This window comes from Buceros rhinoceros, unplaced genomic scaffold, assembly GCF_000710305.1.
Source record: "Buceros rhinoceros silvestris isolate BGI_N320 unplaced genomic scaffold, ASM71030v1 scaffold8306, whole genome shotgun sequence".
NCBI lineage: Eukaryota > Metazoa > Chordata > Aves > Bucerotiformes > Bucerotidae > Buceros > Buceros rhinoceros.
The window spans coordinates 33181-47385 of record NW_010416877.1 but is presented as its reverse complement, the minus strand read 5'-3'; the positions used below and the strand labels follow the sequence as shown (position 1 = coordinate 47385).

General features: G+C 41.5%; 1 protein-coding gene across 1 annotated transcript in view; it reads right to left on the bottom strand.

Annotated features, from left to right (window-relative positions):
* CNDP1 (carnosine dipeptidase 1 (metallopeptidase M20 family)) overlaps window positions 1-12939 on the bottom strand; it is a gene marked incomplete at its 3' end in the record, with an annotated part of 18505 nt that extends 5566 nt beyond the window's left edge. Inside the window, exons 1-12 of the mRNA XM_010137970.1 lie at window positions 12862-12939; window positions 11939-12082; window positions 10198-10360; window positions 9026-9114; window positions 7834-8031; window positions 6397-6481; window positions 5667-5827; window positions 4138-4302; window positions 3802-3943; window positions 3263-3410; window positions 2333-2406; window positions 370-497 (exon numbers count right to left, since the gene is read on the bottom strand). Of these exons, the coding sequence (XP_010136272.1) occupies window positions 370-497; window positions 2333-2406; window positions 3263-3410; window positions 3802-3943; window positions 4138-4302; window positions 5667-5827; window positions 6397-6481; window positions 7834-8031; window positions 9026-9114; window positions 10198-10360; window positions 11939-12082; window positions 12862-12939 (1575 nt within the window). The remainder of the gene's footprint in view (window positions 1-369; window positions 498-2332; window positions 2407-3262; window positions 3411-3801; window positions 3944-4137; window positions 4303-5666; window positions 5828-6396; window positions 6482-7833; window positions 8032-9025; window positions 9115-10197; window positions 10361-11938; window positions 12083-12861) is intronic.
* Window positions 12940-14205: the final 1266 nt, after the last annotated feature.

Here is a 14205-nt window from a genome sequence, read left to right as displayed (position 1 = left end):
TGCTTGCTTTCATGGGCAGGAGAAACTGAAATTGAAGTTTTCTGCTATTTCTCTCTTCTGGGGCTGAAGGAGGTGTGAGGATGGTCTGCATAATTTAGTGGTCCCACTCTATCACACACATGGTTTTATCTTGACAGTACATGTCTATTTCGAAGCAGAACCTTATTTGAGTGCACTGCTCTGACAGTGCCTGCTCTTAGGAAATGATGCTGTCTTTGATGACTGTATTTTATTTAGTGGTCCAGAGAGCAACAGAAAAAAATACATATAGCATAATCCCACCTTCAGGTGCACTTCTTAGTGTTTTAGAACTCACAGACAGCATGGATTATAGTGATTTTCAGAGCAGTTATATCCCTAGAAACATACCTCTTTCCTGAGGAAATCTGCCGCCTCCACCATCTCACCAAGCTTTTGATTCTTCTCTTCTACCGAAAGGGTCATATTTATGAGCAGCTGTTTCTTTGAATGATGGTTGAAGTCACTTTGTAAAGCCACTGCAAAATAGGGGATTGCAAATCATGGTTTATGTTAATTGTATATCTTCAAATACCTGAGCAAAATTCAGTCTGTTACCTTTATGGAGCTTTTAGCATGGACTGATATGCCCCGAGTCCTGTGCAGGTGCTGGAGTGCTCATCCCTGCAGTGTTCCTTACGATGCTGGTGCCTAAGTGGTTTCAATAGCTGGAGGGAGCTGAGAGACTGCAGAGAACCTCTTCTGCAAGTTGATGATGTCCAAACTGGAGCCTTCTGATCTTGGAGGCTTGGTCCTTGTCTTGGGCACCGAAAGTTACAGTCTGCAGAGCTGACACAAGTAAGAAAGTCAGTGCTGAGTCCTCCTTTTCCCCTCGAACGCCGTCAGCAGCCAGCATCCTTATTCAGCTCGTAGCACTGAGCTCACAGCCCAAGTAAGTCTGAGAACGGGAGTTTGTGGAGAACATGGTCTAAAACCTAAATATCCCAGATTATCACTGCTCCCAGATCTATTCAAAGGCCTACTGCTTTTGTCTCCAGCTCCTAGGAATTTCAGGGGAGCAACTGAAAATCAGAAGCCTGTTTATTTAATTTATTTAATTTATTAATTGAGTCAAGGCCTTTATCCTGATAACTCTCCACATCAGCTGTCCGTACAAATTATCTGTGGTACAATATTCCCTTCTATAGATGCCACATCCACACCTTATGCCCTTAATCACCTTTATTCTTGCAGGTTTTTGCAGCGAGGTAGCAAGACAGAAAGGAAAGATACCAACTGCTTCTGTAAATCAATTAATGCCATTTGTTTTAACCGTAGGGATAACACTGCTAAGTTTTGGGTTAAATCTGGTTCCGTTGTTTTGGTTGTGTGTGTATGAACTACATGTTGTAGTAAAAATCACGTTTTGAAATTAGTATAGATTGAACTGTGTGATTTGTGCTAGGTGTCTTGCCTAAACTGCAAACAGAGCTCTCAGCTAGTGTTTTTCATTTCAAAATGTATAATTTTCCTTTGATTTAATTATTAATGTAAACTGGTGCTTTGGAAGTAATTAACAACAACCACTTGCTAATTGGGTGGAAAAACACCTGTCTTATGACACACTTTGGCCAGAATGTCTACAAAAACTTTTTTCTGTTGCATAAAAAGAAAGTTACATGAAGGATGATTGATACAGCGATTCTTAAACCTGCGCTCACATCACAGTAAGAGGAGATCTGGATTAAATGCGAGGAAGAGGCAGAATCCAGACCTTGAAATGTTTATTTCCTATAGTGATTATTCCCATAAATAGATGTTCATAGGCAAGTCTTCATATCAAATTCAGCAAGCTAATCGTATTGCATTTCCTGTTTACAGCCTTCAGTGAAGGAGAGGGAAGAGGCTGACTTGATAGTGGATCTTTCTTCAAACATTTTATATACACTTAGGAGAAAACTACCGTTTCTGAATATGAGCAATACTCGTATGAAATAAGCAGCATGAACATAATGAAACCACAAAACAGAAATAAAGCAATTTTGGTAAAATAAATGTAAAAATTCCCTTTGCCCTGAATTTTAAAACTGAGATGTAACCTACTCTACTCAGCAAGTAGGATTATCCCTAACCCTGTTTTACAGCATTGGGGATAAGAACACTTGACTGACCAGAGCACACATGCGTGCCATTTCATAGTACGCCCGGTAAGAGCATTGGCATTTATTTCTGGCACCAATTCCAATCGACTAAATATCTAATTTATTTCTTCTTTTTCTAGATCAAGACATTAGAAGGCTTAAGACTAAAAATTGCTTTGCTGATTTTCTTGCAATAGTCTGTCAGTTGTTAGTTTCTGTGCTGGAGGTTTCACGCAAGTGCTGATGCAGCTTTGATATCTCCAGGAAAAAGGCTGCAAACACTTTGGTTCCTTCAATGTAGTTGTGTCTGTGAAGAAGGAAAGAGAGAATGAAGGCCTGTCAGGCTGTTCTGCTTTTCAAATTAGCGGCATGGTCTGGTGAAGTTTTCAGAGTCTGCAGAGGAACTTGCAAGATTGGTGACCCTATGAAAAGGACCCAGTACACAGAAATTCCAGGCATCCTTCAGTTGAATCCTCTGAAGGATTCACTGAAGAAAACTTTTTCCTGTGTTCTGTCCACTAGTTATTATTTTCTGTAGCCACAAGAGTAGCCATTGAGGCTATGCTGAGGGGAAACAAAAAATAATTTGAGAATTGTAGGATTCTCCAGTTCCTTGAGCTCAGCATGACTTGATTCAGAAGCTGCACAAAAGTTCAGGCAACACACTGAATGGTGTCTCACCATGGGTGCCTCCAAGAATGAACTTAAGTGGCACATTTAGGCCAATTTTGATATAATTACACTAGTTTGGGTCCCTGTAATATAAACATACCCTTATATCCATTTATACTGAAAACTATCAAAATCCATGTGTAACCATTAGCCTGCCACACCCGACTGACATACTTTGAAATGGATGCTGTGATGGAAGAGTGCCCATCTACGTCATCGTTGTTCAGACCAGAAGCAAATTTCATTGGCAGTGAAATGCAAATTGCCAATGTGATGTGCTTAAAGACCGATGGAAAGTGTGTAGTGGTATGCTGTGGACTGGGAATTTTGCTTTTGCCTTGGCACAGCAACAAGGCTGCTGGAGGCGGTAGATTGGGACCGTCCAGTGCACAGCAGAGCTTCCCATCTGGCCATGCTTATTCATGGGTACCAGGGGACTCCAGTTCCCCCAGCTTCTCTTATAGCACAAATAATGGATAAATGAAAGAAACCTGCTTATTTTCTCATTCTGGGAGTGCTCCCCATCATCGGCTGCTCCAATCGGAAGCATTATCACACTTTTCTGCAGTACACTCTGAAACATTCTGGCAACAGGAACTGTTGAGCCATCTCGAATAAAGTCTGGGTCTTCTCCAAAAACTGAAATACATGGGAAGAATGAATTAATTAAGTGAAATAAAGGTGCTTTCCTCTGCTGCCATATATTTGAGCAGATATTAAGAGCTTCTGAGTAGAAATTGTTTTGAGTGTGTAGCCAATTGATTTCATGAATCAGCTGCACTCTACAGACCACTGGCTTCATATCAGTACACAAAGAAACTAAAAGAGGTTGTTCGGCTGCTGCTATTAAATATACCCAAATTCAGCAAGATGTAGAAGGTATGGCTGAGTAGTTCCATCAAGATCAATGAGATTCACAGGGTGAGTGACTGTAGCACCAACCTGGGAAATCCTTTTGCTCTGTGGGTGACCACAATTCCTCTGCACACTTGCAGACACATTAAGAACTGAAAAAAAGGAAGGAACGTACCTGTTTTTATTGCCCTTCTTGCTGCTACATATAGTGGATTGTTAACATCAGCAAGCCAGGGCTTCGCACCCAAAGGCATAGACACTTTCAGTTTGTTTGGACTGTTCCTCTTGGAAAAGACACCCTCCAGGTGCTCCACCACCTGTGGGGAAAAAACATTGCAGTCAAAAGTGTTCGTCTTCTTACAACTCAAACTTACACCCACATTCCCACTTCTGCTCTCAGAAACAAATAAATGCTAGAAATATTCAGTTTACAACTGCTGGTGTAAATTCATGAGGTGCTAAGAGGGACATAGTTCACACAGCAGAGGCCAAGGAGAAGTTTGCCTTTTACCTGTTGTTTCACAACAGAAAGATCCATGTGGGGGACCTGACGGATTGAGAATTTGCCAATGACTTTTGCCGGAATGACTGTTTTAATTCCCAGTTCATGAAAAGCTCCTTCAATCCCGTGAATAGAGAGAGAAGGGTAACGCCACAGGTGCAGAAGTATTTCTTCCTTCAAAAAAATAACATTGAAAATATAAGGGACATCACTGGAGCCATTCACAAGTGATATAAATGGATGTGAAACAACAGTTTTTCCATACTAAAATTTATGGTTTGAGACCTCTGTATTTTAGAAATGTTTGATTTGTAATTTAAACCCATGCACGTATCTTTTCGTTTAAAAAAGTACTGCTTCGTTCAGTCAACATTTGTTTACCTTTAGAAATCTTTGGATGAGAACAGCTTTTCAGGCACAACAAGGAAAGCGGAGCATTGTTTTAAAACGTCTTGGAAGTAATTTCTTCTAGCGCAAAGAAAAATCAGAACAACATCTAATCTGACCATTGTCTGATCTCAGAACTTGGAGAAGAAACCCGTGACCAGTTTAGCCAGACCCCTCCCAGATGATACCAGGGAATAAATTCTGCTAATGAGCATTAAATAATGCAATAGGCAAGATGACAACAGTCAGTAACCAAGCTGATCTGTTTTTCTAGAGAACATAAGAAGTATATATATATATAAAAGTTTATTCAAAGGAAGAAAGGAGAAATATACGAATTATAAATCGCTCTTCATGCAGAACCCCAGGGCACTGCTCCTTTCCTCCTACTCCAGTTTTATGAGACTAGAGCTTTATGCACAGATAAAATTTGCACCACTTCATCCTCATATAGACAAAGCATCAAAACTTTATAATATAGTGTTATTACATTATACTTCTGATTATTACAGTCTAGCTTAGACTAATTTGGAAGCTTTTTCATGGAAATAAAAGCATCCTTGCTAGAGCTTATACCAGTATAATTACGTTAGTGATAAAAAACCAAATAATTCAGTTCTCCCAGCAGCCACTCTTGTGCAAAGACATCTTTCTGAGCCAGTCTTTACCTGCTGGTTTTTATTTAGGGTATAATTTTTAAATGCTGGCAAAGAGAGGCTTATACCTTTGGGTGCTTTTTTGGCTTGCTTGAAAAAGATCAAAATCTAAATTAAACAAATAAAACCCACCCGAAACACATCTGCCTAAAGCTGCCTTCCATTTTTCAGAGCTGAATACAACTTCTTTCCTACTATGTAATGTGTGTGCAGGGGTTTTAACGCTCATTTTGTCTGGCTGGTTAGGCGTGGAGAAAGAGAAGGCGTAGTGCAAGGAAGGGAGAGCAATACTCTTAGTTTTGTGTTATTCCTTTTCATTGATTATTCATTCTTCGGTCCACTTTCTCCTTTTTCGGCAGATTAGTTTTATTTACCTTTTAATGCTCAGTGCTTTTTCTTTTTTTTGAGTTTGTCATTGACTGAAAATACACATAAATGCTACAAATGGGTGATTTAATTTTTTTCTGCTGATCATTTATACAGATTTTATGTTACCTTGGTGCCATAGAGGAATTTTTTCACACCACTATTAATTTTATGTTCCTCTAGATCAAATTCAATCGATTCATATAATTTCCTCTCCTCCTCTGTCAGGGCAGCAACGCTGTCATAGATTCCAGGGATCTGAATACGACCTGTGGGATCCACAAGGCTGTCTACGAAATAATACAGAGGTGTCAGTACAAGGGGGACCTGTTTCTTCCACTTGGCAGTCACAACACCTTATCCCTTCCACTTAACTCCTTCCTAAATGGCTAAGCCTAACAACTGACTGGTAACTACTGTTTGCATCCATCAAGCCGTGGCACCTAACGGGATGATCTAACATCACGTTGATTAAGAAAACTATTGAGCTGCTGTTTCTGTGTAGTGTGTGGTGTGCCAGCCCTGCTGCTGACACAAAAACCTCATCCTACGGAGATACAAATCCGCACCAGAAAAATCACGTTTCCCTGCATGTGTGTGTGTTCAAGTTGCTAGCAATCCTTAAATGCTCTTGACTGATGCATAACTGACAACAGCACAATGGGCACATGCCTGAGGTCTTGGCCTTACCAAGGACGTTCCTCAGGTGCTGCCACCATAGCTGTTGAGGTTTGGAAACCTGGGAATCTTGATTCAATTAAACTTGCCTTAGGTCAATTAAACATGGCACTAATCTTTGTTAGACGGATTGCTAGCCATTGCTCCCTGGTTACTCCTGAGCAGTGATGTGTGTTATTACCCAGCAGAGCTATCAGGTCCGTCATCGGCTCATGAATGATGCCTCCAAAAGTTCCAGAGTGAAGGTCCTTGTCACCACATTCAACCTGTACCAAAAACACTGGTCACATGTAAATACTCCCTGCCTTATGCTTCTGCAAGGGTTTGTATTCCACAGTGACTGGTGGCTTTGGGTTTGTAAACAAGGCCATAAATGAATAGAAAATCATTAGGTGTTTCTGTTTATAAAATGGAAAATATCATGTCAGGAACAATCTGAAGAGGAACAGTGCTGAAATTCAGCATTTACAAGCGTTTGAAAGCAAGGGTCCCTCTCCATTCCCTCTTTTCCTCAGAAAGATTAAATACATTGTAAGTGAAACACTTGCATATTACTGTTTCTAACGTTGCAGAATAAAATCTTCATGTTCTCTATGACTTTTATTTAATGTAAAATCTTCATTACAAAGGCAAGAAAGAACCTTACTTGTTTTACATTAGGAAAATATATGTCCAACCTTAATTCCAGATTGCAACAAATAAGAACTTAGAGGTCTCTTGAATAATATGCTTTAGAATAGAGAGAGGCAGTTGGTTTATTAAATGGGTTCTTTTTCCAGCCACATTTTCATACTCGTTTGTCATAAAATATTTTCCTACAACAAACTTGTTCATTCTTCTCAAAACCTCATTACAGCCAACTGTCTGGTAGCAGGCAGAGATCATTTTTGATACTTTAATAACGTCATTTTTCTTAACCAGGACTTAGAAGAATTGAATAAAGGCTGCGAGGCTCTTTTGATTAAAAACAAATTTCATTCTTTTTCAAACATAAAGGTTAATGCAAATTTTCTTTAGTTCTGAAGTTCTTTAATCTTCTCTCTGAATTCTTTTTATGCTTCATTAGGAAGTTTCCAGATGAGAAATTTCTGCTCTTCATTTCACAGTAACTCATGTTGACTGCTAAATATTCTACGTGCACCATTATTTGCTTCTGCCAATGCTTACGAAAAATTGTGCAGCTTTTAAACTCAGGGATCCAACTAAACTGAGTCCCTTTACGCAGATACATTGAACGAAGCAGACGTTGCAAAAGGGCAAAGCAGCAGAAGAAATGGGTTTGGGGTGAGAGAGTCGGGGGTGTATGGATGATGCTGCAAGAGAATGGAGTTGATATGCAGAGGGGGTGATGAGAAAAGACTGGGAGAGTGGCAGGAGAGTAATGGGATAGGAAAGGGATCAAGGGGAGAGAGGTAAGTGGAGAAATGATGATTGAAGAGAAGTTAATGAAAGTAAATAAGGCTAATTGAAAAGAAATGAGGAGGACAATCTGTACCAGCCAAAGGGATACGAAAGAAAGCTCACTCGGTCTTTCTCTGCATGCAGCTGTAGGGCTGATTACAGGTACATCATTGCTCTCTGGAGAGGGGCCCAGTTCCAATGAACCTGTGTCCTTTACCTCCACAAAGAAGCAGGCGTTTCCCCGACTCCCGTATGTGAGGGCAGGCTTGTTGTTGCTGAGCCAGAGGTTGTCCGAAATCACAACATAATCAACGTCAGAGAAAAAGCACTCTTCTTCTTCCAGTAGCTTTTCTAGCCCCAAGGACCCTGCTTCTTCCATGCCTTCAATTACAAACTTGAAGTTCACTGGCATAGCCTAAATGAACATTGGAGAAGTCTGGGTAAGGAACAAGCATTTTCAGAAATTAAAAAATCTTTACAATCAGAAGCAGACTGGCTTGCGGTACCTGTTGTGTTAGGAAAAGAAGAATGTGGGATATGTAGCTTGCTTCAGCAGAAAGGGCAGTGATAAATAGTCACTTACAATTTCCCAGAAAAACTTGGGTTTCCTCATGGTTTTATCTACTTTTCATTTTTGAAGAATAAGTGGTATGTTTTTCCCTTCTTTTCCTTTTTTTCTTTTCTGAAAACTTGCTGGACAGTCTCATTAAACGATCTTTCTATCAGTGCTATTAAATATTCTAATTGCTTTGGAAATTCTACGTAATAACAGTGTCATTGTCACAGAAAATTTCCTGCCTCTCACAGCGTTGTCAGCTGAAACGAACACTGAAACCCTCCAGCCTCTCTTTATTTTACTTTCTCAGGCAACTGAATTGTGATTTGGACTGAGACTCAGCATATTGTTTGTTGAGGGATTTCAAGGCTCCTTTGAACGGTGCGGCACTGCCCCGCTTGGTCTGTAGCTTCCGGACAGCTCAGGGCTGAGCTATCCCCACAGGCTGTCTGCACGGAGGGCCTCGAGGCGATCCAAGGCTGGGTTGCTTTTACAGCCCTCCATGAGTTGCCTGAATGTGTTAGACTTTACCAAAACTTGATTACGAACTACAAGAGAGACGATCCATGCAGAAATGTAGATTGGATGTTTCCCCCAGTGCGTTTTCCTCTGCAGGGCAGTGACGGCAATACCATATTTACATTGCATACAGACTGTTCAAGGACAGATTCTTACTTGAGTGGGACTAGTGCCCTGGACATAGCAGTAGAAATAATCTAATATTTCAAAATGTGTGTAGTCTGTTGGGACGCAGACTTACTGTCTAACTCACAGGAATGTAAATCCATCCCTCCAGAGATTATTATAATAATAACAACAACAATAATTTTAAGAAGTCCTCATTGATACCTACTAGTTTCAAGGCTCTAAATGTTTCCACTGCATTTATCCAAGCTAAGACAGGTCCTTTGTTATCTGTTGCTCCACGTCCATAGAGATTTCCTTAAAAAGAAAAGAGGACAGTTTTTAAGCGATCTTTGAAAGTTCTCTCATCACTTCAGTGTAATCAGCACATTCCTGTTGCTTCAGAAGCTGTAGTGGTGTGTTAAGAGGAATGTGAAAAGAGTCTGGACTTCATTAGCTTGTTTTAAATAAGGTGATAGGTGTTTCCCAATGGACTGGCACACATTTTTTATTCCTTCTTTCCTTTTATATACATCATACTGTGGTTTCTGCTATACGCCAGTTTCTGACCTTCACTTGCGTTCTTAGGAGCTGTTTGTTCGCAGCACACATGCCTGAAGGGTCTGCACAATATGCAGCTTCTGTACACATCAGCCAGCCCAGGTAACAAGCAGCAAAACCCCAAAGATAAATTCCACAGCAGAGGTACGAATCTGCAAATGTAGGTACGTAACTTCTGGTCTTTTAAGCGTTTGACTGTACGGTTACATACAGGGGCAGATTTCAGTTTCAGGTACCGTGACAAATTTCTGTGGCAGACCCCACTGGAGGCAGAATAGTTACCCCAGTATGGTGGTTTGGAACTGCTCTCAGCCGATAGGGAGGGACAATTTAATGGTTATAGCACGCCAGAGAATCAGGATTTCTGGGTTCTTGGGGCATTACTCATCCACTGACCCTCGACCCATTATTTTTATTCCTTCAGTGAATGGAACTTTTCATGCTCTGCTGGCTTAGCAGAAGGTTGTTTACATTAAGGGCAGGTCCTCACATTCTTCACTGCAAATGCTTCTTAGCTCCAGTACTAAAGGATCACAAAGCAAGAACAGGAAATGTGAGGGAGGGTAATGGTTGATGCAGCAACCCAACAAGAATTTTAAAGCAGAAATGGGTTCTCTTTTACATACTCTGTAAAATGGCATTAACCTTCTGTGGCTCTTCCACACTGATGGGTCACTAGTCACAGCACGGTCACCAAGACTCAAAGGTGCTGGATTTGTCCCAAAGATCTCCATGGGAGAAGTCCTCATGCTTTGTTTAAATATACAGGGAGCCTCCTTCCACTTAGAGTCTCAGTCGTGTATTCAAATAATGACACAAAACTTATGAGCGGGTACACACCATCGACTTCTGTCAGTGTGTAAGGGTCAGTCTTCCAGCCATCTTCCTTTTTGGCAGGCTGCACATCCACGTGACCGTAGAAACACACAGTGGGCTTTTGTGGATCCTTCCCCATTTCCCCAAGAATCACAGGAGGCAGTGGGAGATCCTGGCCATCAGGCAACTGTGGAGAAAAAAAAAAAAAAAAAATCAACTGAGGAAAACCAAACCTTTGAACACTTACAAATGTTATATAAAACAATCCTGGAATTCTTAGTACTGCGAGTATTTCTATATACTCGACTGGCTGATCTGATCAAATGCACGTATCTGACTTTGAATCCAGCTCTAACCCACCCAGAGGAATTAAGTTTTTTCTCTCCACCTGTTTAGGTTCTGCAGAGACTTTATGGAGCTCTTCTAACATTTACTGTCGTAAAAGCCCTTGTTACCAGCCCCCTACTTCCCAGCACCAGAGAAGACAAAGCTGATTGTGTGCTTTGTGACTAAAGCATATTTTGTGACACTGAAATACTCAAAAGCCACACTAACTAATTTGGGGTTTGCTACAGACAGCGGGCAGGAGGCCTGTCACCTCAAATACAGAAACAAAATAGAGTTTTGCTGGCAGGAGGCAGCAGCAGCTATTTCAGACTGTTTCAAAAACAGGTTAAGGCTCTAAACCAATCCTGTAATGTACCGCTGTGCAGAACAGATCTCCACACTGGCCAAGAGAGGCTGGATGGGTGTCTCGCAGGAGAGAGAAATAAGAAGTGAAGGAATGTGTGTACTCCCTTGTGTTCTCAGCAATATCACTCTGCATTGCAAAAGTGTAGCTGCTTTTTGCCCAGCAATCAAGGGAAAACCGCATTTTGTGAGACAGTATTTTGACCCTAGGCAGAGAAAAGTATCTCTGGTCTCTTCTCCAGTAAGAGATAATCCATCCCCCACTGTTATCTCACAGACTGCTGCTATATATTTCAGCAGTCATAACTTTATGCCAAGTGCACACTAAGGTTTTAATTTTAAATGCATTCATTACAACTATCAAATGACATAGCCTGAAATATTAAAGTAGTGCTGTGCTGCAAGGTCCTTGTGCTAAGGCTCTCACAGTCCTCCCCAGGAACCTCAGAGGAAGGAAAAGGGAATCACTGTCAGTGAATTTTTGAGTTCCTGTTAGAATAGAAAAGTCACAGCCCAGGACAGGAAAGAGCCCCCAGCTCCTACAGGTAAGTAAATTCCAGACAAAGATTTCTCAGAGATTAACTCTTGGCTGTTGCTTTTTAACCAGTCATTAAGAAAATGGCTTGGAGCATTTGTCAGAAGCTCCCAAAATGGAAAATGACTCTCAAAACTCCAGATAGGCCTTTCTGTCCGACAGCATTTTACTTGTAAAATCTCCCTCCCTTGTATAGAGACTTTGATGATGAATGCGGCATTAACTATAATTACGAGCTCAGGTAAAAAAATCAGACATTTTACTTCTGCACATTGCGTCTCTCCAGTTAAAACTGTTGGGCTGTCCCCCACTATTTGCAGTTGGATTTTCAGAGTGGTCTCCCAAGCCTGTTCTCAGGCAGTCTGAGGTGGGGCTGATTTCAGCAGGTATCATGCATCTACGGGACCATTGATAAATCGTTATCTAGCTACCAAAATACCAGCGTGTCATAGCATACGTACGCACATACATAGCACTGAATGTAACAGCTAGACTGCACGTGCAAATATGATGTTCTAAATGCAAGAATCAGACAAGCACCTGATGCGACCCCAGGTTTACTGAGTTCACAGAGGCTCCCAGCGCTGCCAGTCTGTCTGCTGCCAAAGCCATCATTCGTATTACTTCTTTCCTCAGATCTGGTTGAACAGAATCGCTTTCCACAGCCACCCATTCCTTAAGATCCTGCGCAGGAAGGAAAGAAGTGCAGTTAAATCACCCAGGATGCTGCAGTGTTTGGCCCTTGAACATGAGAAGTGTCACACTGGACCATGGTTTAATTTCTATCCTGTCACAGCAATGTCACAGATTGCTGAGATGGGTCCCCAGGGTTAAGAGTCCTGGTTTTCTAAACAGGGAGGGTGCCCACGCTTCAGCATTCCACCGTCAACCACAGGTCTAACACCCAGTGGAAGAGGAGGTAGACTAGCGGTTGACCAGTTTGCATTGCAGAAACTGCACGATGTACGAATTACCTCGGTGAGCCTCGTGAGGATTCAGAAGTGCTCTTAGATTTAAAGCATAACTGACACTGACTGGACTAATTATGTTTCTGCCTTTTCATCAGGAACTGAGAAAACTGAAAGCACAACCATCATGGGACCAAGACTCCTATCCTGTCAAGAGCGAACTTACAAAATCTTTTCTGATGTAAAGCAAGTGAGGGAGCATCCTATCTGACTCGCTCCTCCCAAGTGGGTGCATTTTGGCTCAGTGCAGCCTCTCTGCACACACTCAAAGAATGCCCACAGCCACTGGGTTTCTGGACGTCCATGCAAATTGTTCTTCCACCCCAGGGTCCCCAGCACAGACTGTCTCCTCGCAGCCTTGCTTTGTGAAGCGTATGTGGCACACCTGACACCAGACTTGGAACTGTGCTCGTTACCTTAGTGGCAAACACTCCTCTGGCACGTAGAGCACAGGCCTCCAAGGCATCAGTTATTTCACTGCAATATAGTTCCTACCTCAATGAAATCACTTTGATGTACATCAATGTACTGGAAGATCTGAGTTTCCAGCGCTGAAGAGGATGACGAGGACATGACAGCCTCAGAGAGCAGCGCGGGGCTGAGATGGACGCTCTCTGAAAGGATGAATTTCAGCATGTTAGGGAGATCCTGCAATACGCACTTCTGTTCAGTGCTAGAAAGCAAAGACAATTGCAAAGTGCTGAGCCTATTTAAGTCTCACTTAGGTTTTTCAAGTCAGGAAAAAGTGTACTTCATGTTATTTTATCACTTAAAACCCTCAGTTGACTCTCAGTCAAGTTTCTGAAAGAAAAAAAAAAAGCGAAAGATTGACCAAAGAGTGAGTAGCTTTACGATTTCGGCTTTGTAAGAATATTAAGGGAACCTTTTTCTAAAGAAACATCTGTTGCATCAGTTTTCAGTGCATGAAAAAGCCACAAGGTTTCAGAAATTGGTTTTTCTTCCTTCCTGCAGTTTCCCCTTCCTGTTTCCTTGAAGTTTGTACTATAGCTTCTTGAATCAGTGTTAGCAGAGTAATACCTCGATAGCTAAACACTTGGCTGGGGTAAATTCAGAGTATCTATCTGCTGTGTCGGGCAGTATGATGGGGTGGACTCCAAGGTCAACCCCCATCACCTTGTTACCAGTATAGATCCTTAGAATCAAAATGCACAGTTGCAGGTCCATCCATAATTCCTAACTTTGATGCATTGCTAAGGTTATAGGCTATGGTCATATTAATAATTTCAATTATGATTCTCTGACAGAAGAGAGATTGAAAACTCAAGCATGAGGAACAAGAGGAAGGAAACATTGTTCCTTTCGGCCGGAGATCCTGGCTGCATGAAGGATGGGCCCCATTTTCCAACCTTCCCTTAGAAGCAAGGTTGCATCTACATTGTCTGTGACACAACTCACTCTCTGAAGGAAAGCTTTGAGAAGGCCTGGGACACTGGATGAAATCCTATGTCCAGTGCCTGATGTCTCTTGGCACTGGAAACACTGGTATTGGAAGAGACCAGATGCTAATTTTGCAGGACAGTGGGGCTGCAAAGCACTGCTACAGAGATGACTTGTTAACAGAGACACGAAAATCCAAATTCGGTGGGATTTTTAGGATAGATTAAATGTAGGCACATTATTTAAATGTAGGAATATTATTTAAATGCTAATATTTGCTGGAAAAAACCCCTCTTAAATGACGCTTGAAGTACCATTTTCTGCTCACATTGTTTTCTCCATAAAATTTAAACCCTACCTTCAAGAGGTGGATCTAATCAACCAGCTCCTTCAAATATTCACTTCACCAGTCACAGCAGCAGCAATTTGCCCTAAAACAAA